The sequence below is a fragment of the Halichoeres trimaculatus genome, unplaced genomic scaffold (assembly GCF_033239565.1).
Source record: "Halichoeres trimaculatus isolate MK-OKI-2021-1 unplaced genomic scaffold, fHalTri1.1 fHalTri1_scaffold_8, whole genome shotgun sequence".
Taxonomy (NCBI): domain Eukaryota; kingdom Metazoa; phylum Chordata; class Actinopteri; order Labriformes; family Labridae; genus Halichoeres; species Halichoeres trimaculatus.
The window spans coordinates 37818820-37844688 of record NW_027437186.1 but is presented as its reverse complement, the minus strand read 5'-3'; the positions used below and the strand labels follow the sequence as shown (position 1 = coordinate 37844688).

The window sequence follows — 25869 nt, the reverse complement described above, 5'->3', positions numbered from 1 at the left end:
CGTGGATGGTTTCATGGTGGTGATCTCGTCTGCACACGCTCCTTCCGTCACCACCGGGGCCATTTCTGCTCCCACAGAGACACACACACACACAGACCAGGTCCAAACAATGACTCCAGGGAAACTAGTCTCCTTCTTAATTGATAATCACTCAGAAAACAAACCACAAACCCCGGAGAGACGAGAGCACCACGGCTGCCATCATCGGCTCAGAAATGACACACGCTCAGAGAATGCTGGAGCGAACAGACGCTGATAGAGGGAAGGAAATAAAGACGGTCATGAGAGCGCTACTTGCCATGTCAGGTCGGACGGGCAGACCAGACGACTCTGGGTTTGGAGCCGGACTCTCCGTGAAAGCATCACCAAGTCCCAAACAGCTGCTGCAGAGATGGAGTGGGTTTACAGAGAAATAAAAGACATGTGTGAGGCTTTCCTGTCGTCCCTTTCATTATTAATCTGTCGCTCTGTGAGGAAGTGAGCTGTCCTGATGGAGAAGTGAAAACTGCAGACTCAAACACATACAGTGGGGAAAATAAGTATTGAACGTGTCTACTTTTTTCTTATCACATTTATTTCCAAAGCTGCAATTCAAACAAAATTTCTCCCAGACATTGGTATTAACTCAACTAATCCACACATGAAAAGAAATCACAACGTTCAGGTCCATAAATAATGATTATGGTGAATTAAGTACGATAACACAGGAAAAAAGTATTGAACACACCATGGAAAGGCTGAATACTTTGGACAGGAAATGCACCATACCACCTGAAATCTGTCAGTAATTATTACTTGAACTTCCAATTAGTGCAAACCAACATCAGCTGGGCTAGAGCAAATTGATGGTCCTATAAAAAAGGTGTTTTTTTCACCAAGCAGTTAAACAGCACACACCTCATGATGGGTAAAGGCAAAGAGCTCTCTGAAGACATTCACAACCTGATTGTTGCTCAGCATCAGAATGGAACTGGTTACAGACTTATATCAAAGCACCTGAATATTCCAGTCAGCACCGTTGGAGCCATTATTCACAAGTGGAAGAAGCACCACCTTACCATCAACAGGCCACGCACAGGAGCTCCTTGAAGATTTCTGACCAGGGAGTCAGAAAGATAGTCAGAAGAGGACTCAACCAGCCAAGGACCACCCTGAAAGTGCTCCAGAAAGACTTGGAGGCAGCAGGTACAATTGTTACAGAGAAAACAACAGGCAATGCACTCCACCACCATGGCCTCTATGGACCCTCAGCCCGCAAGACTCCATTCCTCAAGAAAAGGCATGTTGAAGCTGGTTTAAAGTTTGCTAAACAGCATCTTGACAAGCCTGTAGAATACTGGGAGAATGTTGTCTGGTCAGATGAGACCAAAACTGAACTTTTGGGCTGTCATACTACAGACCATGTTTGGAGGAGAAATGGCTCTGCACATCAGCCAAAAAACACTACACCAACAGTGAAGTTTGGAGGTGAAGCATCATGGCATGGGGTTGTTTCTCATCTCATGGTGTTGGAAAACTTCATCTAACTGACGGAGCAATGAATGGAGCCATGTATGGGGAAATTCTTGATCTGAATCTGCTGCCATCCACCAGGATGATGAAGATGAGACGTGGCTGGACCTTCCAGCAGGACAACCATCCAAAGCACACGGCAAAGTTGACTCTCAAATGGTTTCAGAAAAAGAAAATCAATCTGTTAGAACGGCCTAGTCCAAGAGTCTGCAACCTTTACTTTGATAGGAGCCGTTTTGCCTTGGCGCACCTGGATTAAAGTCATTCAGGAGCCAAAAGATCAACTTTATCTTATAACAATAAAGGCAAAAAAGTAAATAGAATTCTATACATGAAAAAAATCCCATGTATGATTTATAAAATGAAACATGTGATCTGTTTTTTTTTAATGTTTAAGAAATTTACTGAAAAATCAAAAAGTTGCCAAAATTTGCCAAAACTTCATTAAATTTCACAAAATGTGTGTGGCAAAAAATTAGCAAATTTTGTTTTAAAAATTGAAATTTTTAAAATTTGCAAAAGAAAAATAAATGAATAAATACATTTAAAAAAATGCAAAAAATCATTATTTTAAAATTTTATAATTTTTGTAAAAATATAAAAAATGAAATTTTGGTCACTTGCAAAATTCCCTTTTTTTTTTAATTAAAAAAATTGCAAAAAAATCATAAACTTAAAAAAAATCCATAAAAAAAATGAAAAATATGCAAAAATTTCAAACAAATTTTGAAAATTCAAAAAAATTACAAAAAAATTAAATAAACTTAAAATCTAATATATTTTCCAAAATTTTAAAAAATTGAAATACTGCTTGAATATGATAAGGCATGAATTTATTAATTTTAATTTATTATTTTTGATAATATTCTTTTAAAGCTACAAGGAGCCACTGCAAAGGAGTCAAAGAGCCACATGAGGCTCCAGAGCCACAGGTTGAAGACCCTTGGCCTAGTCCATCACCTGACTTCAATCCAACTGAACATTTGTGGAAAGAAGTAAAGAAAAGGGTTCACCAGAGGGCACCAAAGAATATTCCAGATTTAAAGACAATCTGTGCAGAGGAATGGGCCAAAATCACACCTGAGCAGTGTGGGCCATTAGTTCAAACATACAAGAAGCTTCTGGAAGCTGTCACTGCAAACAAAGGCTTCTCCACTAAGTATTAGATGAGTCTCAGTTAGCGTCTTCAATACTTTTTTCCTGTGTTATCGTACTTAATTCACCATCATCATTATTTATGGACCTGAACGTTGTGATTTCTTTTCATGTGTGAATTATTGGAGTTAACACCAATGTCTGGGAGAAATTTGGTTTAAAACAAATGCGTTGAGAAAAAAGTTGACGCGTTAAGTCTCTTCTGCAGATACAGGACCTTTCAGGATAAAACGCTCTGAGTTATCGCTAACGACTGGCTCCAGAAGCTGAAGGAGCAGTTCCTTTTCTCAGATTAGAGGTTTATTTAAGATATTTCTCTCTCAGAGCACAGAGTCGTCATTGCACATGTGAGGTCACAGCTTCACGGACAAAAACTAAACACATCAGAGGGATAAATAGAGAAACACTGATCCAGGGCAGAGAAACACAGTAACACAGCACGTGACGAACACACTCACACACTCACACACTCACACAGTCCAGACACACCAGCCTCTGAGGCCTGTGTGGGGAATGTCATCTGTAATCCAGAAAAATGGTCCTGAGACACCACGGAAATGAGCACGTTTGATTAAAGACATGAAAAGAGCGTGTCTCGTTAGCGTGACGCAGGAAGTGTCACGGCTGGGGTAACGACTTTACACCAGGAACAAAGACGTCCAGTGCACCAGACAGAAAGCGTAGCTAAGAGGACATGTTAACGTTTAAAATACAACTCTGATCTAAGCTGGAAACAAACACACGTCTATTTAAAACACAAGGTTAAAAAAGTTCGTTATTATAGATATAAAAACACCAGATCATTCATCCCCTGCTCCAACATCTTCAGACAGAGCAATGTAAACAGACGTCTCAAATATAACACAGCTAGCTTAAAGGTATCAGTACGGTCTCTTAGAGGAAGCTTCCTGTTAGCCACTTTGTGCACTGCTGCTAACACACTGAGCTAACGCTTATTAAAATAGAATAATTAGATAAATTCACATTTAAGTTCAAGTACAACATCTCCAGCTGTGTTTCCACCACAGTCAACGGGAACTTTTAGTCCCAGGGGAAAATTCAGGGAATTGAACGGTTCCTCCAGCCCATGGTGTCAGCAATTTACACCAAACACTGTAAAAAAATGAAATCTTATCAAGTGTTTTTGTCTTATTTTAAGTAAAAATTGTCTGAAGACCTACCTTTTTAATCTGGCTTTTAGCTGATTGTTTTTATTATTATTTTATTTTATATTTAGACTTATTTTAACCCTTTTATTTCATTTTATTTTTACATTTCAGCTCAGATTTTTCATTGGCTTTTCCTTTTATTATTCTATTTTAGCTGATTTTACACTTTCTCATTTTACCATATTATTTATCCAACTTTTATTTTATATTGTTACATTATTTATTAATTTATTTATTTATGTATTTGCACGTTTTCATCTTACTCTCTAGTATTTTCAAGTATTTTTTATTTATTTTTATTTATTTATTTATTTTTAATTAAATGACTATTTTAGTTTTAGCTCCTGTGTTGTTGCAATTTTTATTTTAATATTGTTACATTTTTTTAAACTCATTTACTTAATCTTACCCTCAAGTATTTTCAAGTATTTTTTTTGTTTTTATTTATTTTAAGTTAATTAATATTATTTTACTTTTAGCTCCTGTGTTTCGTCATTTTAATTCAAGATGGTGTTTCCTAAGAGCTCTAATTCTAACTCTGTTTTCTGTAAAAATTTCCTTTTTGTCTTTGAGTTTGTGTAAACTGAATGTGGTTTGGGGGAGGGCGGACTGTGGGGGTCTTATGTTTTCATTTTTTTTCAATTATTCAATTTTCTGCTTTTTATTCCAGTTTTTGTTATTTCATTTTATTTTATTTTTCATATCATTGTATGTTTTTGTAAAGCACTTTGTATTACAAAGTCTTGTATGAAAAGTGCTATACAAATAAAGTTTGACTGGTTGATTGATTGACTCTTTTTCATTTTTTAGACAAAGTTACTAATTGACAATAATTGCTAGGCGCCGCCCTGTTGGCTGTGGCTGCCTTTTGCAGCAGCTCTCTCTTCTTTGTCCGTTTCTTGTAATTTTTTTGTCTCTTTTTTGTAATCTTTGTATTTGGAGTGGATCATTACTTTGTACGGCTCATTTGTTGGTCGTGGACACCAAACTTTTTGTGTCTTCAGTGATATTTTTACTACCTTTTCTCCTGTGTTTGTCTGGAGATCCTACATGTAACCATGGCTGCATTGTTTACATGTGAACTCAGCTGTTAGCAGCCTGTAGCATGTCAATGCTAACTGGTGCAAGGCCAGATGTTTCCCCACAAGGTGAGGAGAAGGAGGTGAGGACGACGTGCTGGTTCTCAGATGTGAGCTAAGAAGTGACGACATGGACCTGTCCTTCCATCCATCGTTATTGGGAACGTAAGATCTATCTCCAATAAGATGGACGAGCTAGCTGTGCTAACCCAGCAACAGAGGGAATACCAGAGGGCAGAGTAGCATCATGCTATTCACAGACATGGCTAACAGAGCTAACTGCTTGCTGCTGTGACTTAAATTTAGTTGTACTTGTTACAATGACAATAAAGTAAAAAGACATTTCCTACTGAAATGTTAGACAAAAACACTTGATAAGATTTCAGTTTTTTCCAGTGGCAGAAATGATTTCATGCCTGTTTTGTGTGAACGGGGTAAATAAAAATCCCTTAGACTCTGTTCAGACCCTGGCCCCTGCTGTAGAAAGGCACTGAGAACCTGCTAAAGTTCCTGGTCCCTGGTGAAAGTTCCTGTGGTGGAAACTCAGCTCTTCACGCCGTAGCGTCATCGGAGGTTACTGAAGAGGACAGTCTCTCAGGAAAGAGCGCACGCCACAGCTCAGTGACCTAAGAAAAGCACAGTATCTATCGGCTCCGTGAGGCGATGAAGAAACTCTTCATCAGGACACAAACTGACGGTTTAAATGTCGATGGCGGTTTTGTCCTCCCTCGTGTGCCCGCTGCCCACGCGTCTCCGCCCCTCCAGCAGAAACGACAGCACGATGACCCAGCGCTGAGCGAGCGACCTCTGCCTCGCCGAGCTCTCACACTGTCTGAAGTAGGTGGTCTTCCCCGTAGCCACGGCGTCAAACTGCTCAGTCAGGAGCCACACCTCCCAGAGCAGCGTCAGCGCGTTCATGACCATCGTGACCACGACCCAGAACTCCTGGCCGAGCAGCGAGAGCCACGTGGACGAGCTGTGGCTCCCCGCCGGCAGCTTGTCGAGCAGGTAGCTCGTAGCCGTGGCGACGAAGAGCAGGTGGGCGATGACCATGGAGAGGATGAAGAAGAGGAAGACGCGGTGGTTCCCCCGCCCCACGCAGCGGTTGAGGAAAAGGCAGTGGTGGTCGTAGTCTCTGACGCACACGTCGCACAGTTTGCAGTGTTTGGTGAAGTCGGGAGGAAACAGCTGATACGGACGCAGAGGGGAGAGGGAGACGCTCGTTAGCAGTGAATCAGCTGATTTTATAAAAACTAAAACATTAATGAGAAATGACACTCCGTAACTTTAACATCAACGCTCTTCAGCAGCATGGGGATAACCCAATCAGAGTGGATGTGGATAAATTTGACAAACTCTGGCAACAAAAGATCAATAAAAAAAAATCTGTCAATGAAAAAAAACTTTTATTTATTATTTTTTCTATTTATGTTTCTTCAGTCTCCTGTAATTTTATTACTCTCATTTTAATTCTTTTTTATTATTTTATATCATTTTTAAATAATTATTATTATCTTATTAATATTAGTATTACTTCTTCATTTATTCTTATTTATTTATTTTTTTTTTCTTTTGGCCCTCTTTCAGTCAATTATCTGGTCAAGTAGTTTTATATGACAGACTCTAAATCAACAAAAAAAAAAGATAAATTCTCGTTTGAAAACAATCCAGATATTTTCTTAAAATTGATTTACTTTGTTTATTATCCTTATTTTTAATTTTTGTAAAAAAAAAAAAAAACAGGAAAAACTGTATCTAAGATGTTGTGAAAAATAATAGAAAATAAAAGAAAATTAAATAAAAAAATAAACCAAATGCAGAAGCAGCACATGTGGTGGAAAATGTCTCGTTCTCAGTCGCTCTGCTGATCAGTTTCGTGATTTTAGATTATAATTTAATTTACGCTGCACGATGTAAATGCGAGGCTTTGTTTGCTTTGAACTTTACATTAATTTATTTCACAGCTTCCCTGATCCACGGCTTTTCACAGCATCACTTCAGTTTTAGTGGGAAAGAAAAATAATTTGTAAATAATTTTAAATCTGAAACCCCACGCACTGCCCTCACTCTGAGAAACAACAGGCTACAGGGGTCACAGATCCAGATCCTGGCTTTATAAGACCCGGTCAGACTCTGGGCCCTCTTACCTCACAGTACGGACAGAACCGGTGGTGGCTCTGGTTGTGCTCCACCAGGTCCGCGATGCAGGAGAAGCGAGGATCTGCGTCTGCTCTGTCCAGAGTTCCCGGGTCCTGAGTCAGAACCTTACAGAACAAACCCAGGACTAAGGAGAAGTGGACCATGGAAACCTGGACCAGAGCGCTGGCCGGCCATACGCGTTGGGAAGGTTAAGGATCAACAAACAGACAAACCCTGGATGATTACATTAGTCTTTATGTGAATATTTAGGAATGAAAGGCTGCAACAAGAGAAGGGATGGGTCCCTTAAAACATCTGAAACAATATGGTACCAATGACTGGTACCTGGTGATCGGTATCAGTGGTCAACTCAACCAATTTTTGGTACTTTTGTGTGTTTATATGGTAATACATATCAATTTAAATACATAAAAAAAAGATAAATTAACTTAAAAAATACAATTAAATAAGCAATAAAAAATTTAAAATAAAACAAAAAATAATAATAATAATCATCATCATAATAATAATTATGATGATGATGATAATAATAATAATAATAATAATTATTATTATTATTATTATAACAACAACAATAATAATAGTAATAATTTAAAAAACTAAAAATAAATAATAATTTTATTTTATTCATCATAAAATCTCAAAATTTATCAATTCAACATTTTTTTTTCTCAATATATAATCCATAGACTGTTAAAAAAAAATGGACGTCTGCTTGCTTGGCTAAAAGTGAGGTTGCCACAGAAACTGCTCCCCCTGGTGGCTGGCTGCAGTATAGGTTTAAAAATCCATCTCCCCAGTCATTCCAGATGGGCTGTGGTCAAACTTTAAAAAATTAATACACCTGGTAGAAATGTTTGTCACGTCTGATTGTTGTGGTGATTTGAAGATATCATTTGGCTGTCTTGTATCCAAATCCTCTTTTTTCTGGAAAGTTTTGTTTTCATTAGTTATACGAGGTTAAAAATGAGGTTTTACGTAACGTTTAATGATGATTAACAGCTGACGTTCTCGTGTATTTTTTTCAGGGATTGTAAAATATGTCTGGAGGTAGAGTCAGGAAGTGATTAGACTCTAGAAGAAAAAATAATTATTATTTTTGTCACCCAGCTCCACTCAGATTCTCCCAGAATCCCTCACAGTCTCAACTGCACAGACTCTGGCTGCAAACTGCTACAATGGCTGCGTCTGAGACGGGGGAGTTTTGGCTTCTGAACCGTACAATGATAAATGGAGGAGACACGCTGTCCACTCTGTATACAGGCTATGATATAAACATGTAACGCTGTGTTCATGTCCAGTAGGAAAATCTCCTACTTTTCCACTACCTCACAGTCACAAGGATGTGTTTAGGTACCTAAACATGGTTACTTTTGATTTAACTGGGTACTACAGACAGATTTCGGTTGGTCCCTTTAATAGTATCTAACTCTACTTTGACGTGTGATAAAATATCGATATTTCAACTCTTAATTTCGATATTTTTGTTAAAATACAATTTTATATTTTAAGTGAGTTGGAAGAACAATATGTCCTCCACACCTCCACTGCAGTAGATGGCGCCAAAGAGCTACCTCACTGTATGATGCCCATAAACTGTAAAATAAATATGATCTCAAAGTGTATTCAAAATATGTTTGCTCTCTATTCTTGGGTCAGTTAATTTAAAATCAATTTAAGTTTAAGATTTATGATGAAGTAGACTGAGATAGATAAAATCATAATATCAGTCATGTTTTGTGCAATATTAGATTTTTTATGAGTAACACTGGTTACACCAAGTGACAAATGTTGCATTTGACTTTCTTTATTTTAACCACAAAACTCAGTTTACCTTATTTATTATGAATAATTTTTTTAAAAATGTTTCAGGGACGGAGTGAGAACAGGGATTTATTTCCAAAGATGCAGTTTTTACTTGTTGGTTTTGAAATCTTCATAAGAGAAACACAAGGACATTTTTTTTTTTTTGTTCTGCCAAGGAATTATTATTATCAGTTAGATCAATTTTGTGAGGAATATGAAAATCTTGCCAAAATATAAAGTGTTATCCTCTGTGAAAGGATATTTGGCATTATCTTCCCGTAGAAGCAGAGCAGCGAGTGGAACAGGCCAGCGATGAGGGTCCCCAGGTAGATGGGGTTGGGTAACCTGGAGGAAACACATGAAATGTTTTTCAGGAAAGGAAGAAATATTTTAACGTTTCAGCAAACGTTTCACATGATTGGTTAAAAACTGTCCGACCTTTGGTACGTGGTCATTCGGTGGTACTGAGTGAAGATGCTCCGGGCCAGCCAGGGGAAAAGCAACAGGCAGATCAGGCCTCCGTAGCCCCCCAGCATGGCGGCGATGAGCAGGATGGCTGCTCCGCTCAGGGTGGGGAACAGCAGCGTCCAGTAATACAGGACTGGTGAGAAAACACACAAACATGTAACATTAGAGCGTCTTCTTTCACTCTTCACCCTCATCAGACTCTCCTTTATCAGTGACGGCACTTTGACCACATCGTTTACCATGGGACTCTCTGGGCTTGTGGTGTATGGGCTCGTTAATGTAGCGACTCAGGAGCTTGGTGAGTTGCTGATGTCTAGAAAAAGAAGCACAGTGAGGAAATGTGTTAATCAGCATCAGGATCCCAGGAGGAAGCAGTAATCTGGAAATGCAAACAGGCCGGGTATGTAACAGCCCTCTGAGTGTGTCTCCAGAGCAGCGCGCGGCCGGTCGGTGTTTTTCCACAGATCTCTGCAGCAGCAGCTCGTTCACCTGAAGGTTTTCCCCTGTTTGCAGAGCTCCAGCGGCGTCAGGCCGCTGTGGTTCTTCTGGTAGAGCACCCCACACCCTGTCCTCTGCAGCAGAGTCCAGCAGACCTCCACTCCACCCCTCTCTGCTGCCACGTGAAGCGCTGTTGCCCCCTGCTGGTCGACTGCGTCCACAGCACATCTCTGAAACGTGAAGTGACACACGGCTCAGGCCTTAAAACAGTCACTTTACACTGAGTTTTTTTAATATCACTGAGGTTTTCTCCTGGTTAAATAAAGGTTAAATAAATTAAAAAACAAGAAATATCCATGTAGGAACCTTTGTGTGTTAGTGGTTTCTCTGGGGACAGCTAATGAAGACGGAAAAAGCATCTGTTGTCATATTTTGAGCCTTGAATGTACGTCAACTCTACAAATTAAAAACCCGACAGTCATAACAAGATTAGTGTTTGGATCATCATCATGCTTCTTTCCTTCCTTCCTTGATTCCTTTCAGCCTTGCTTGCTTCCTTACTTCCTTAATTGCTTTCCTCTTTCCTCCTCTCTACCTTGCTTGCTTCCTCCCATTCTTGGTTTCTTCCTTCCTTGTTGATTTCTTGATTCCTCCTTTTTCTGTTCTTGCTTCCTTATGTCCTTCCTTGCTTCATTCTTTCCTTTATCGTTGTTTCCTTTCTTATTTTTAATCTTGCTTGATTTTATTTTATTTCATACTTTTTCTTCATTGGTTGCTTCCTTGTATCATTCCTTCTATCCTTGCCTACTTTCATGTTGCCTTCCTTCCTTCCTTTTTTTTATTGGCTTACTTCCTTCCTTCTTTCTACTTTGCTCCCATGATTCCTTGCAACCTTGCTCTCTTCCTTACTTCCTTGATTTCTTTCTTCTTTTCTTCTTTGTACTTTTGCTTTCTTCCTCTCTACCTCACTTGGTTCCTATCCTCCTTGGTTGCTTCCTCCCATTCTTGGTTTCTTCCTTCCTTGCTTGGTTTCTTGATTCCTCCTTTCTCTGTTCTTGCTTCCTTATTTCCTTCCTTGCTTCATTCTTCCCTTTATCATTCTATAATTCTTCTTTTCTACTTTGTTCCCTTAATTCCTTTTAACCTTACTTCCTTACTTTCTTGATTGCTTTCCTCTTTCCTCCTTTGTACCTTTGCTTTCTTCCTCTCTACCTTGCTTGCTTCCTCCCATTCTTGGTTTCTTCCTTCCCTGCTTGGTTTCTTGATTCCTCCTTTTTCTATTCTTGCTTCCTTATTTCCTTCTTGCTTCCTGGTTCCTTTCTTGTTTCCTTTCTTATTTCTTATCTTGCTGGATTTTATTTTTAAATCATACTTTTCCTTCCTTGGTTCCTTCCTTGTATCATTTCTTCTATCCTTGCCTACGTTGATGTTGCCTTCCTTGCTTCCTTCTTTCATTCCTTTTTTTCTACTTTGCTCCATCAATTCCTTTTAACCTTGCTTGCTCCCTTACTTCCTTGATTGCTTTCTTCCTTCCTTCTTTGTACCTTTGCTTCCTTCCTCTCTACCTTGCTTTCTTCCTGCCCTCTTTGGTTGCTTCCTCCCATTCTAAGTTTCTTCCTTCTTTGCTTCCTTAATTTCTTGATTTCTCCTTTCCCTGACCATGTTTCCTTATTTCCTTCCTTCCTTCATTCTCCCCTTTATCATTGACCCCTTTCTTGTTTCCTTTCTTAGTCCTTATCTGGCTTGTTTTTTTTTTAATTCATATTTTTCTTTCCTTGTATCATTCCTTCTATCTTTGCCTACTTTAATGTTGCCTTCCTTCCTTCCTTTTTTTAAATACATGCTTCCTACCTTCTTTTTTACTTTGCTCTCTTAATTCCTGTCCTTCTTGCTTGCTTCCTTACTTCCTTGATTGCTTTCCTCCATCCTCCTGTGTAGCTTTGCTGATCTTCTGGATGCATGAGTTGTATCCTCAGATGAAAAATGTTTTTCTCTCCTTATTTGATGTTTTATTTTGGATGCTGTGACAAAGACCACAGCCTCTGTGTGTTTGTGCTTCAGCTGCTGAGCTGAACCAGAGGCTGTTTTTAGGCCTCAGGGTTGGACATGGTGTCTCTTGCTATTTTGTTTTTTTGGAGCCATAACAGTGTGAATACTGAGGGTGCAACAGAAAGTTTCATAGTTCTGTGAACTGTTTTTGATTAATGGACAAAAAACATGGAAGTTTAGTGCAGGCAAATGAAACAAAGGCTCTTTTGATCTGTTTTAATCTTGTTGTAAATCTCTTTGTCAGACTGAGACCTGCTGGCGACAGAAACAGATATTTTAAAAAAATAATATTTATATAAAGAAACTTCTGTTTTAAACACAGACATAAGAGAGAAAGTTGCATAAAAAGTGAAGTACACCTATTTTAAGATCCAGCAGCATAATAATGTCACACTAATAACATTTTGTAGCTTCAGGTCCATTTCTCAGCTTTGGGTCACTAATACCAGGAAGGATTTGGGAGTTTAGTCTGCAGAGTTCTTGGCTTCATTCACAGGGGGAGCTGCAGATTTAGCCCTGCAGAGTTTTGTGCAGGTATTAACTCTGTCTGAAAATGAGACCGACGCAGACTTTAACAGCACCGTGTAACTGCACCGGCTGGGGAACCAGAAATAGAGGAAGCTAAATTTACCACCACATTGTTGCAGCAACAGCTTCCCTTTTGGCTCATTGTGCTTTTACTGTTGATCAAAAATACTGAAATGAAGCTTCAGCACTTTGAGGCGTGAGTGAGACGGGGTCTTACCTGGTCTTTCAGCAAATACCGGACCACCTCTGTGTTTCCTGTGGATGCAGCCAGGTGGAGGGGGGTCACCTGGTACATGTCTGTGTCTGAGAACCGGAACATCCCCGTCTCCCACAGGTAGTGCACCGCAACACTGGAGAAAACAGCTGATAGTTGGTGGATTCACACAACATTTAGTTTTCATTTTTCTTCCAGAGGGTATTGATGGTTAAAGACACTGACACTAAATAAAATCCTGTGTTAACATTTAGTTGAACTAAATCTTCATCCCATCTGTCAATAAAGCCTGCCACCGCTCTACTTCACCTCCTACAACATCAACAGCCCACCAACTTTCCATGCACCTGTGGCTAACCTCAAGTTTTACAGCCCTGGGAAGATTACTACACCTACAAAAAGACTCATCTGGAAGAAAATACTGATTTTAATTCTGTGTGGATGGATTCATTTAACTGACAACGTGCTGGATTAATATACATGATTGATTTGTGGCAAGACATTAGCAGACGACACAAAATGTTGAATTAAGCGACATCAAAATTTAAAAACTCTTTAAAATTAATCAAATTTTATTTTCTTTTAAAATATTGCAGTTTTTTATTTTTTTTATTTTTTTTTATTATGTTATTTGTATTTTTTTTTTTTACATTTTTTTATTTATCTTTTTTATGGCAACTTTTTGAAATTAATTATTTTTCATATTTTTGCAGCTTTTTTGACATTTCAATTTTTTAACTTTTTGGACTTTTTTGAAATTTCAAAAATTTTGTGACATTTTTGCTAATTTATTAAAAATAAAAAAACTAAGACATCACCTGTACATTTTCTTTTAAAGCTTTTTTTGGGGAGCTTTTTAAGCCTTTAATCGGAGAGGATATGACCGTGGATGGAGACAGAAACTATTTTATACGTTCATATTTTTTTGCAGCTTTTTTGACATTTAAATTTTTTAACTTTTTGGACTTTTTTGAAATTTCAAAAATTTGTGACATTTTTGCAAATTTATTAAAAATAAAAAAGTAAGACATCACATGGAAATTTTTTGTTCAAGTTATTTTTGGGGGCTTGTTAAGCCTTTAAACAGAGGATATAAGAGTGGATAGAGACAGAAACTATTTTATACTTTTAAAAGATAAAACAACTTCTCGTATAGATAATTATCAACTAGTTTTGAACTATGTATAGAATTTGATCCTCTTTATTGTGAAGATAAAGTAGATTTTGTGTCTCCTGAATGACTGGTGGAGATCCCTGTTTATGTTGCTTTGTATCACCAAATAAAACAAAACAACTTGGTTTGTGTTGTGTTGTGCTGTGCTGTGCTCTCCACTCACATGCTCCCTCCTGTGACTGCGTGATGCAGAGATGTTTTTCCTTGCAGGTCGACGAGGCGCAGATCGGCTCCATACTGCATCATCTGGTGAATGATGTAGATGTTTCCTTGCCTGTTTGGAAACAAAGTGTTACTGCAGAGGATGAAATAAAGCACAGAAAGCCTGATCCCCACATCCCCGAGACAGGAACATAGAGGTGTTAAGTGCAGCCAGCGTTTACCTGCAGGCAAAATGAAAGGCTGTCTGTCCTGCGTCACATGTCAGGTTTGGGTCGGCTCCGTTGCTAAGGAAAAGGTCGACCAAAGCGCGGTTTCCATGAAGGGCAGCGTAGTGAAGCGGGGTGAAACCACCCCAGCCTGATGGAGACAAACACATCACAGCCAGGCTTAGGATACAGACCTTCAGCTGCAGTCTCCACCTGCCTGAACCGGCCTCTCTGCTCAGCGAGTGTTTTCAAAGTCTCTGGAGATGGGTTTTGGGTTCCTTTGGCACAATGTGACTTTGTTATGTGTTGTCACAGGATCTGTCCATCTCGATCTGTGCCAGGCCATCTCACAGAGGCGCTGTGGGGTTAGGTTTCTGTTTGGCTCGGGAACAAAATCAAATCAGGACACACTGGAGCATGAAAGTAAATAACACAATGTGAGACATTTATCCACAGTAACATCTGACGTCAGCTGACAGAGACTTTAGGGGACAAATTATGTTATTTATGACACACAATAGGGGCAAAAATTATTAGAATACCTGACAGAAATGAAAATATTGATGGTTTAGTATGATCTTATGATTGTGAACCATGCTGATGGCTGCACTGTGCACAATCAATATCAGATGAAGTGAGTCCTACTGTTTTATTTACTCTTAAATTCAGTTTATCTGCCTTTTACAGCTGCGTATGTCTGAATATTACACAAAAACTTTAACCCTAATGTTTGTCCTGTGCCTGTTAATCAGAAAAATTAACAAAAACTCCAAATAATAGCTCTGTATAATGATATAGAGCACATATTCCCTCTGTTTTATGGGTATTTAATTGGCTAATTCAAGAAAACAACTGAAATCTCCATGTGTTGTATAATTTTGGCAACCATGTTTTTGTTATTGCAATATTCATCAGCAGTTTTTTGAGTTAATAGTAAAAAATAAAGGAAATACCAACACAGAGTGGCTGTTATGTTGACAGGAAATCATCAGGAAGTGATGTAGTTTTTAAAAACATATGCTGTAAATAAAAAATAAAAAATGATCAACTAAATATTCATCTTGTATTTTTCCTTCTTACCTTTCTGTTTGAGGACTGATCGGTCGTTTTGAACGAAGTGTATACACTGTTCAATATTCCCTCTCTGTATACAGTCAAATATGTCTCCACAGCTAACGGAGCACACGGGCATCGGATGCATTTCGCCGGGCGCACACACACACACACACGGGCAGCAGGCTGATTCTTCCACCCACAGAAACTGCAACGGAAACAAAATCAGCTCCCGGGACGAAACGCTACAACATCATAACGTAAGGTGAGAAGGGATATCATCTTTCGCTGAAAAGTAGCGCGGATCTTGCATTGTGCTAAACTGATTGAGGCAGATCACGCCCTGGAAATCTGATTGGCCGCTGGGGGTCATGTGATCAGTGACGCCTGTGCGTTGACTGAGCACGTGGTCGCTGTAAATAAGGTAACAGCTTCATCAGTGCTTTAACGCTGCATGTTATTATGCGCGTGGACATATTTGGGCAGAAATAGAAACGGAGTCTTTTTTGTGGTGAATTTTTTTGCAGAATTTAATGTGAAATATTTCTCAGAGAAGTATTAACCGAAAAATTAACTGACTTTAAAGGAAAACGCTGGCTTTATTTCCGTTTTCTTTCTTTATTCGCTAACGTCCACTCAGTCACGTACCATAACCTAAATCGAGGAAGTCAAACGGTGTCGTTTTTATTTTTTAGATACTGCATTGAACAGCTTCTCTACTCATAGGGGGGAATAAAATGGCTTAAAACGGGAATAACCTCGACATGAGCGCACACAGAGAGCTGCAGTGCTCCGCGTCCAGCCGTGCAAACAGCAGGTAGGCTAACTCCAGCTCTGCTTCACCTTAATGATGAATGCACACGTTTTCCCATGCGGTACAAGTGTCATATTTTCTAATGCATAAAGTCTGTTTTAGTGCGAAATGGACCGAGGGCTGTACAATTAATAACAAGACAAGGAAGTAAGACAGTTTTTCTGTCAAACTGGAAAAGTCAACAAAATGTTTCTCTGTAGAAACATGGATATCTGAGGTTTTTTTTTTTGTTTGGAGAAAATAACCTAAAGATTAAATAACACTAAGCTTAGATCTGAAACCATGTGGAAGCAGGTGTGATTGATTGAATTTGATTAGATGGGATGAAAAATGACTGTTTGTGAAGCCAGAGGTATCTTTTAAAATTCAAACCTTTTGACAACTAATTCAATATTTATATATGAGTATGCACTAATCTCAGTTGGATGCTTTGTTGTTGTGAATCTGTTAATGACTCTTGTTTGCTTTATCTGTCAAAGTCTTGACCTGTGTGTATTGTTGTTATATAAACAAAAAATATTAAAAGAATGAGTAAAATAAATAATTCGATATTTTTTAAAAATAAGAATAATAACATTAAATTAAAAATAAATAAATAAAATAATAATAATTGATAATAAAATAGATAAAGAATTATCAATAATAATAAAAAGGTAGAATAAAAATAAAAATAAATAAATAAAAAATGATAATAATCAAAATGCTTGTATCTGTTTAAGTCTTAACCTTGATGTATTGTTATTATATAAACAAAAAATATTGAAAGTATGAGTGAAATAAATAAATAAATAGGTAAAAAAAAAAAGGTTGGAATAATTACATTAAATAAAGGATAAAATAAAATAAAATAAAACAATTAATAATTATTGATAATAAAATAAATAAATAAATTATAAAAAATAATGAAAAAGGTCAAATTAAATAAATTAATTAATAATAATTGATAATACAATAGATAGATAAATTATAAATAATCATAAAAAGGTAAAATAAAATAAAAATGAATAAATAAAAAACAATCATAATAATAAAAAATAATTTAATAAAATTTGAAAAAAAAGAAAAAATGGACAATGAGCGCACAAGTTTTATAAAATGAATAAATAAAAAAAAATAATAATAATCAAAAATAATTTAATAAAATTAAATGGACTGAGCGCATAAGTTTCCTCAGAGGAAAAATAAATTATTTTCACTTACTGGAATTACTTTATCCCTGTCATTGTTTTCTCTTGAAAACTAATTTTGCACATTCCTCGCCTGAAAGATATCTGTACGACTGTTTCTCCTGTCAATGCCAGACCATTTCCAGTATATTGGAAGCATACTAACTAAACCCCACAAGATGGCGCTGTTTAACCAAATGATATCCTCCTCAGAGAGTAATTCCACATTTACCAAAGTGACATCCCATTAGGATTTAACACAGGAAGCTTAAACCAACTGTTTTTAGAAAAAGTATTAATAAGGATACTTTAATTGATGTTTACTGATGCTTTTAAAGTTTGTGTACTTTTAGTTTTTAAAAAGGTGTAAGCAGGAAGAGTTTTCCATGTTTGTCACATCATTTGTTTAAACTGTATCACCTGGTCAGTGCCACCGTTTTTCCACACAGACCTGTGATTACAGGCTGCGTTTGCTCGCGCCGTGTGTGAATCATGGGATCATCCTGTCGCTGTGATTCATATCATGCCAGACTGACGTGACATGTCTATAAAAAGCTGAGGGACTCTTCTCTGAGCTGCAGTGGGAGGGCCAATCCAACCAGCTAAACAAGGGCTTTTCACTTCTGCTTCTGTGAGGAAGTAAGGAGGCACATGACCCGGGCCAGCTGATGTGAGCCGCCCCGCTTGTTCAAAGTTCAGTCTGCTTGGTGCAGATTAGCGAGCGGCTGAACAGAGGAAAGGAGTCTGCAGTGGAGGTGCTGGTCATGTCTGAGCGGGCCTGTGCTTGTCTTTCAGCCTAACATGGGACAGATCACACACTCGGCTGGGATAAAACTGCACAGATGACAGCGTCGTCCTGGAGCCTTGAAACTCCCAGATGGCTCTGACACTAGGACAGGTAAGAGCTCAAAGACTGAGATTTACACACACTGCTGTACTCACTGTGTGTGTGCGTGTGTGTGTGTTGCTCACCTTGGCATGTTTACACACATGATGCTGTCAAACCAGTTGGCCGTATGAGCTGCTCTGCTGTTCAGAAAGTAGAAACCTCTCTGAGCTCTTTGGTTTTTACTGTTGGTCTGTCGAACTCTCGCTGCACAAAGAACAGACTCACATGAGGAAACTTCAAAGTATTATTGAATTTCTGAGGAATGTGACCTGCCTCTCTCTTTACGGAGTAATACAACTTATTCTGTTGACTTTGTCTTATCAGTGAGGCGGTCTGTGTCTGCCAGTATCTGTTGTTGTTCATCAGGAATGAGTCCCTGAACAGAAAGTACCTGAATAAAATGCCTGTAATGAGGAAACAATGCTTGAGTTAATCCTCAGTCTGACAGAAACACGTCTGACACTGCTTTAGAGTAGTGTTATCGGTCTCATTGAGCTCAGTTTGACACAGTCAGTCCTGGATGGAGCAGCTTGGTGAGGATCCAGCCTGTGACACCTTTCTCAGGTGGCAGTTTGCTGCTCCATCCACTGTCCTGTCCTCTCACGATAAAGGCATAAAAAGGAAAAAAGTTTTTTTTTCACAACTTTATTTAAAGTTATCAATGATCACAAACAAAACTTTTTTCTCTACAAATGTATATTTTTTTTAACAGTTCCCCACCCACTTCAACACCATACAAAAAAAGACAGAAAGGAAAAAAAAAAGAAAAAAAGAAGAAAGAAAAAAAAAAGAGGAAAAAAAAGAACAAGAGCAAAGGAAAAAAAAACATGTATCAATAGTTATAATATTAATAGTGAAGCAAAATTTAAAAAAAAAACTCTGACAAGAAAGAATATATAAAATAATAGTCGACAAGAGAAAACCTTAAGAAGGAAAGAAACCCCCATAAGAAACAATAATTATTAATTAATAGACATAAACAGTTCAGACAAAAAAAAAAAACAAAAAAAACAAAACAAAAACAAAGAAAGAATATTTTAAAGCAAGATTATTAGTATTGCACCAGTCGGGCCAAATAAAATAAATCAACAAAAAAACAAAAAGTTGATATAAATACTCAGATAAGCATGTAAAAATATTCTTTAAGCGTGAAATAGAGAAAAAGATAATAATAACAAGATAAGTTCTTCATAAAACTCATCATTTAAGACACATCAAATGTGACAGAAAGTCACAAGTGTGTTTTAAAAGTATTTTAAAAGCTGAGGCTTCTGTGATTTCCCTTCAGGTTATTAACGATCATTTGACCCTGTTAAAAATAAAAAACTGAAAACTTGTGGTTTTCAGTTCCCATGCCCTTCCCCAAAGACCCCCTCCGCTCTCACCCTGGGTTTAATGAAATCAAATATAATCATATTGATTCAAAAACCAATCTTAATCATAATCTCTCCCTCCCAGTCTCCCAGGGCACATTTATTTGATATTAAAGTGTTTTACGTTTACAGGGACTGAGTGGACTGTGGCAGATCATGAACATTTGATTGAAAATGTGAAGACATCACCTAAAAATCATCAAAGACAGGATGTTTTTATATAACATGGAGTGATTTTTATGTGTTTCTTAAATATTAACTCTCTGTTAGTGTGACCATGGTTTCATGAAGTTCCTCCTCCCGTGGGGGGAGAGTGTGACTCTGTGAAGCGTGCTTTGTTCAGCTGTGGGTGTGACTTCATGCTGAGTTTAAAAAGCCCCATATCTCTGTTTCTCTAAGAGGAACTAACCCAAAACTCAGGCTAAACTTAGGTTTACAATAAATAAACAGACCATGGTTTACTGAGGAGGACGATGTGTCTGCTCCATCACTTTGCTGGTTAACTGTTATGGGTTTATGGATCCGGTTTAAAGAAGCTGAACTGGGAATAAATGTAACAGTGTTATGAGGAGACTTGTTGAGCTAAAGTGTGTTGAGTGAGTTTGACTTTTAAATAATTTGCAAAAAAAAAAATTAATGTCTAAAGATTTGCAAAAAAAATCCAATTTAAAAACATTTTCCCCCAAAAAATTTAATTTCAAATTTAATTAAAAAATAAATAAATAAATAAAAAAATAATATATATATATATATATATATATATATATATATATATATATATATATATATATATATATATATATATATATATATATATATATATATATATATATATATATATATATATATATATATATAAAGTTTATATATAAATATGAAAGTTTAAAAAATAATTTGGACATTTTTTTGTCATTTTTTTCACAAAAAATGACAAATTAGAGGATTTAAAAAAATATATAATAATAAAAATAAAAAAAAATAAAAAAATAAAAAATATGTATCATATCAGTTTTTTGCAAAAGTTTCACACATAATTGAAATTGTAAAACTTTGGGAAATTTTCATTAGATTTGATTTGTTAGAATTTCATAATTGTTTTATTTAAATTTTTTTTAATTGTGATTGTAATTTCAAACATTTATTATCTCAGTTTTTTGAATTTGTTTTTACACAACATTACAATTTAAAAACTTAGGGATTTTTTTTTTTTAATTTGAAAAAAAATTCATAATTGTTTTTTGTCATTTTTTTATTGTAATTTTAATCTCAAAATTTCAGACATATTTATCATTAATTTTTTTTCCAAAAATTTTGCACAACATTGAAACTTTAAAACTTTGGAAAATTTTCATTGGTTTTTAAATATGTAAAAAATTGATTTATTCTTTTAAATTACATTTGTTAAAAAAAAATAAAAATATCAAAATATGGCAAAAAGTAACCAAAACTTGCAAAACTGTAAAATTTTCAAAAAATTTAGTAAGTCTTCAAATTTCAGAAATTTGCAGAAACTTGGACATTTTTTAAAGAATTGTTGAATTTGATAATACATAATGATTATGTTGCCCAACTCATCATTTTGTGTTGTTTTCTAATGTCTTGCCACATATTAAGCTTATAAATTTATCCAGCACGTTGTCTGTTAAATGAATCCATCCACACGGAATAAAAGTCTATGTTTTCTTCCAGATTAGTCTTTCGTTAGATTTTCTGTAGATAACCATAAAACTTGTTCAGAGGTTGAGGAATATGAAGCTTGAGGGACCAACCTGAGGATTTCTCACTTTGTCTTTCATTGCTCTCCCTCCAGCAGCAGACTGCCAAAAAGGAAAGGATCAATAAGGAAACCGGGGAGCTGAGCGCTTCAGGGGAATTATCCGTCTCTGTGGAGCTAAAGGAGGACAAAGTGGAGGGCTCCTGTAGGAACCCCAAACTCCCACAAGAGCTCAGGGAACAGCTGCAGGAGCTGGGGATTTACTCATGTGAGGGCTCGGACCACAGGACGGACCACAGGACGGACCACAGGACGGACCACAGGACGGACCACAGGACGGACCATGGTACCTCAGAGCAGAGAGGGGAGCAGCTGATCCAGGTCCTCCCTCTTTACATACAGGTATGGACCACTGGGACAAAAACTATTCACTCATCACTGTCATGAAACCACGTGTAAACAAACAGTTATACGTTAAAAATATCTGAGTATATCAAACTGTAAAAAGCTTCGCTGGACGCCTCAGGCCTCTGTGGCTCACACAGCTTTTTGGGAGCAGTCAGCTGTTTGTCCCTCAGCTGTTCGTCCCTCAGCTGACGTTACTCCGCTCTCTGTGATGAACGTCAGCTGTACGTGGTCGCTCATACAGAAAGCAGCCACAGCTCCCAGCACAGCTTTGATGGATAGAAATCAGAGGAATTTCTAATTCTTTGTGCTGAATCGTGTCACATTCACAAACCGGCCTACTTTCATTTCTCAGCACACACTCTGTGGATTCCTGATCTGCATATTTGTGTGTAATGCCATTGATCAGGCTTGCAGCTGTAGACGTAAGCAGTCCTGAGTGTGTGTGTTGTTCTGTGTGTGTGTGTAGCTTCATGTTTAAGCCTCATGACCGGAGATTTCAGCAGAACGCAGGGCCTCTCTAAGACCAGCAGACTCAGTGAAATGGGATATCCTCTTATGGATCTTAATGAGCGTGTGCAGTCCTGTACACTGGCGTCTATTATTTATAACACCGTGCATTAACAAAAGCATTTTAAGGTTCCAGTGGGTCTCTCCAGCTCGGTGGGTGTGTTAGATCAGAAAAACTCACTGAGTCATCTCGTGCCAATAATCTCACTGCAGAGATTTTACAGGAAACACATCCAGATTTAAAAAAAAAATCCTGTTTTTTCTAATATTTTTATTAAAGCAGGTTGAAACATTTACAAACAGTACAACCATATAGCTTCATTTTATAAACAACCTTCCCAAATCAACAAACAGACTCTGAGTTTAAAAAGGAAAGCTCACAAAAACAGGACAGGTGTGAATGACTCAAAACGAGCAGGAATTAATGTTGCTATGTGTATACAATATAAATGCATAAAAAAACAGTACACATTGTAGAGAGGAAGGAATTACACACACTGTTTAGTTTGAGATATTAAAAAGCGTCAGCAGCTGCTAACATCCAGAACACCACATTAAGAGATGAAGAAACTGTGCTTGGAGAGAGGTATAAACGGCAAAAACTGAAATCTTATAAAGTGTTTTTGTCTTGTTTTAAGTAAAAAATATCTGGTCCTTTGGCTCATGCCAGTTTGTCATACCATGCGTCTCAATGAGACAAACATTTTGGCATTGGTTTCATCTCTCTGTGACATTCCTAGCCCCCGTTAGGGCTGTTTTAGTGTGCCTAGATGGCGCTATAGAGCATTTTATGGGATGTTGGGGGTCATGTCATATCATATCATATGGAAATTTTGGGTGCTCATAATGTGTGTGTGCCAATTTTGGTGAGTTTCTGACTATGCTTAGGGGGGGTAATAAGCGATCAAAGAGTGTAGAAAGGGTAAAAATGTGTGGAAATGTTATTTTCAAAGGTAAATAGCTGACTTCCTGTCTGGAATAGGTCAGGGTGTCAGTGTAGGATTTTTTTGTATCAATGAGACAAACATTTTGACTTTGGTTTGATGTGCTTACGACATTCCTGGTGGAAACTACAGGAGTTTTAGTGTACCAAGATGGTGTTAGAGCGGAAATTATGGGATGTTTGGGGTCATACATGTATTATATCATCATGTATTATGTCATACCTGTTTCCCCTTCACTGTCAGGGTTTCATCCCTTTCTGGCCCTCTTAGTGCTCTAACAGTTGATAGCATGTATTTTTTCCTCTGCTGAGTCATGTGACCAGCTGCACGGAACTCCTAATCAGTGTGTGACATCATCACAGAATTGTAGAAGCCCAGAGGGAGGATCAAATTTCCAAAAGGTTACAAAGAACTTGTCATATAGGCCAAAATCTGTTTGAAAATATAATATTCTTGGAGGAAATTTTGTCAGGAATCCATTCATGTCATTTTCAAAGCTATATGAGTTTTACTTTTTTGTCTGGAGGCCCAAATGCAGCACCTGCGGGACCTGAAACGTGTTCCCCCATCTGTTTACATGGAGAGAGCTGAGAGCGTTCACCGACTTTGAGGGCTCGCTATTTGAAAACCTGGTCCGAAATAACAACTTCCTTTAGAGCTTTTGTAGAGCAGGGTTTAGTCTGTCATTTCAGCGAATTTTAAGCCAATAGAACTTGTTGTTTCAGAGGAGATAATTTTGGCAGAAAGGGTAAAAATGCAGCAAAGTCTTATTTCAAAGGCAAATTGCCGACTTCCTGTGCGAGATAGGCAAAAAAACACAATCCTTTGTTGTGCGTTTCAATGAGATAAACATTTTTCCGTTGGTTTCATCTCTCTACGACATTCCTAGTCCCTGTTAGGGCCGTTTTTGAGAGTTTTTTTGTGCTAGAGAGAATATTATAGGATGTTGGCCTTCGGCTGAGGACACTTTCTTGCTCTTCCTCGGGCTGAGGACCCTAACTAGCCTGAAACTAGAATAATGTCTTAATACAAGTAACTTTTCTCTTCTTACATAAATTTTTTACTTGTCACAGCAATTCAGACCTCAATTTGTCTTTAAATAACTCGAAATAAGACATTTTTCTGGACTGGTCAGGTGAACGTGGCTCAGATTGAATCCAAAAAGACATTTTCTACTGAAAATAAGACAAAAGCACTTGATAAGATTTCAGTTTTTTGCAGTGTGAGGATTCTTGAGACCCTCACTGTCTCCAATATGTGGCATCTCCTCCTGTAAAATGTGATTTCTGCTTCGGAGTTCCCACCAAACATGAGAATTTGTGCATTTTCATACAAAATTGCACACATTTGATCAGTATTTATCTGTTATTGAAGGATTACCTTCTATTGTTGTGTATGTAATTTCTTTTTATGGGATCTTAAAGAGTTTAGAGATAATTCCCTTGTTTGAACAGCTCTGGTTGGCACCAACAGGTAACTTCAATATTAGATCATCAGGATCTGTTTCATTTTTTATAGTGTGATCAAAATGAAAAATCTGCTTTTCCCTGAGCATGTTTTCTTTTTTAAAGTCAACTCAAAGTCCCTGAATCAACCTTTGTCTGTTGGTGACCATTACTTAAACCCACGATCCATTTCGTTGGGTTAAAAACCTGGGTCATGAGCACACCTCTGGGTCATTTGTATTTCATTATCTGGTTTGTTAGTTTATTTTCTTGTTCGTTGGGTTTTAATCGAAGGATTGTCTCTGACCCCAGGTCTGTGAGGAGGGAGGCAGACTGGACGGCCTGAACATAAAGGGTCTGGCAGCTTTAACCGCTGACACTGTCATCCTGAACATCCTCAGCAGACTGTCGGAGCGGCCTGCAGGTACTGACCACAGCGTTTACACACAGACACATGAACGCTGCATCATCTACGGCTGCTGGAGGGACGTCCTACCTCTCTACCTGCTTCTGCTTTCTCTCTGTGCTCGCTGTCCACTCAGTGTGTTTCTGTTTATCAGTTTCCTCCACAGTGACATGTAAAAACCAGTCGTTTCTTCACTGAAGGAAGTTTCTCTGGTGTTGTGAAACAGTTTGTTATTGTTCGGTTAGTTTATTCCTCTCTGCTCTTCCTCGTCTCTCTTCTTCTGCTGCTGCTTATGTAACTGTCAGGACGTTTGGAGGAAACACTTCATTTTTAGTGGACTACACACTTCTCTTTGCTGTTGTTGCTCCTTTTTGGATGTTTTTAGTCGTTTACTCACGTGATGCATGCAGTAGCATTTCTGCACTCTGTCTCAGAGCCTCCAACGGGAGTCTAACACTTCTTTTACAGTTTGTAATCCTTGTTACAGATATTAAAATGATTTTTCAGGAACTTACCTCTGCAGTGTGAATGTTCAGTTAATAGAAGGACTACGCAAATTCCTGACTTGAAAATAGAAGTGAAACTTTTCACTTCTTAACTCAGACTTCAGACTAGATTTGCATCCTACTTTCTGTTTTGATGGTGGTTTGCTCGGCTGAAGTTTTTACGTGGGAGGACAGAGGAGAGTCTTGGTTTCTGGTTTGTTTTTTTTGTTTTTTTTAGATGTTTAGTCTTTGTTTTTTTTTATTTTTTTTTATTTCCAGCCGTTAAAGCCCTGATACTTTGAGCACTTTGAGCTACACCAAATACACTGCAAAAAACTGAAATCTTATCAAGTGTTTTTGTCTTATTTTAAGTAAAAAATGTCTTTTTAGGCTTAATCTGAGCCACATTCACCTGACCAGTCCAGAAAAATGTCTGATTTCAAGTGATTTAAGGACAAAATGAGGTCTGAATTGCTTGAAACAAAAAAAAAATCTGCCAATGAAACAAGAGAAAAGTTACTTGTATTTAAACATTATTTTAGTTT

At 37.6% G+C, this 25869-nt stretch overlaps 2 protein-coding genes across 7 annotated transcripts in view; one reads left to right on the top strand and one right to left on the bottom strand.

The window, feature by feature from the left end:
* Nucleotides 1-2904: 2904 nt before the first annotated feature.
* Nucleotides 2905-15506, bottom strand: LOC141794681 (uncharacterized). Its single transcript, XM_074675078.1, has 10 exons — nucleotides 15201-15506; nucleotides 14136-14271; nucleotides 13916-14026; nucleotides 12582-12714; nucleotides 9839-10017; nucleotides 9589-9662; nucleotides 9320-9482; nucleotides 9144-9226; nucleotides 7063-7253; nucleotides 2905-6103 (listed from the first exon to the last, which is right to left on the bottom strand). The coding sequence occupies exons 1-10, from the start codon at nucleotides 15319-15321 to the stop codon at nucleotides 5615-5617; spliced, it is 1680 nt and encodes a 559-aa protein (XP_074531179.1). The 5' UTR covers nucleotides 15322-15506; the 3' UTR covers nucleotides 2905-5614.
* A 54-nt stretch (nucleotides 15507-15560) lies between these two features.
* wdfy4 (WDFY family member 4) overlaps nucleotides 15561-25869 on the top strand; it is an 85024-nt gene continuing 74715 nt past the window's right edge. For 4 of the 6 annotated variants that reach the window (XM_074675269.1, XM_074675267.1, XM_074675266.1 and 1 more), the window contains exons 1-4: nucleotides 15604-15990; nucleotides 17949-18051; nucleotides 21226-21531; nucleotides 24746-24857. In XM_074675269.1, coding sequence (XP_074531370.1) covers nucleotides 18031-18051; nucleotides 21226-21531; nucleotides 24746-24857 — 439 coding nt within the window. In that variant the 5' untranslated portion in view covers nucleotides 15604-15990; nucleotides 17949-18030. The other 2 variants (XM_074675265.1, XM_074675268.1) reach the window with 2 other exon arrangements.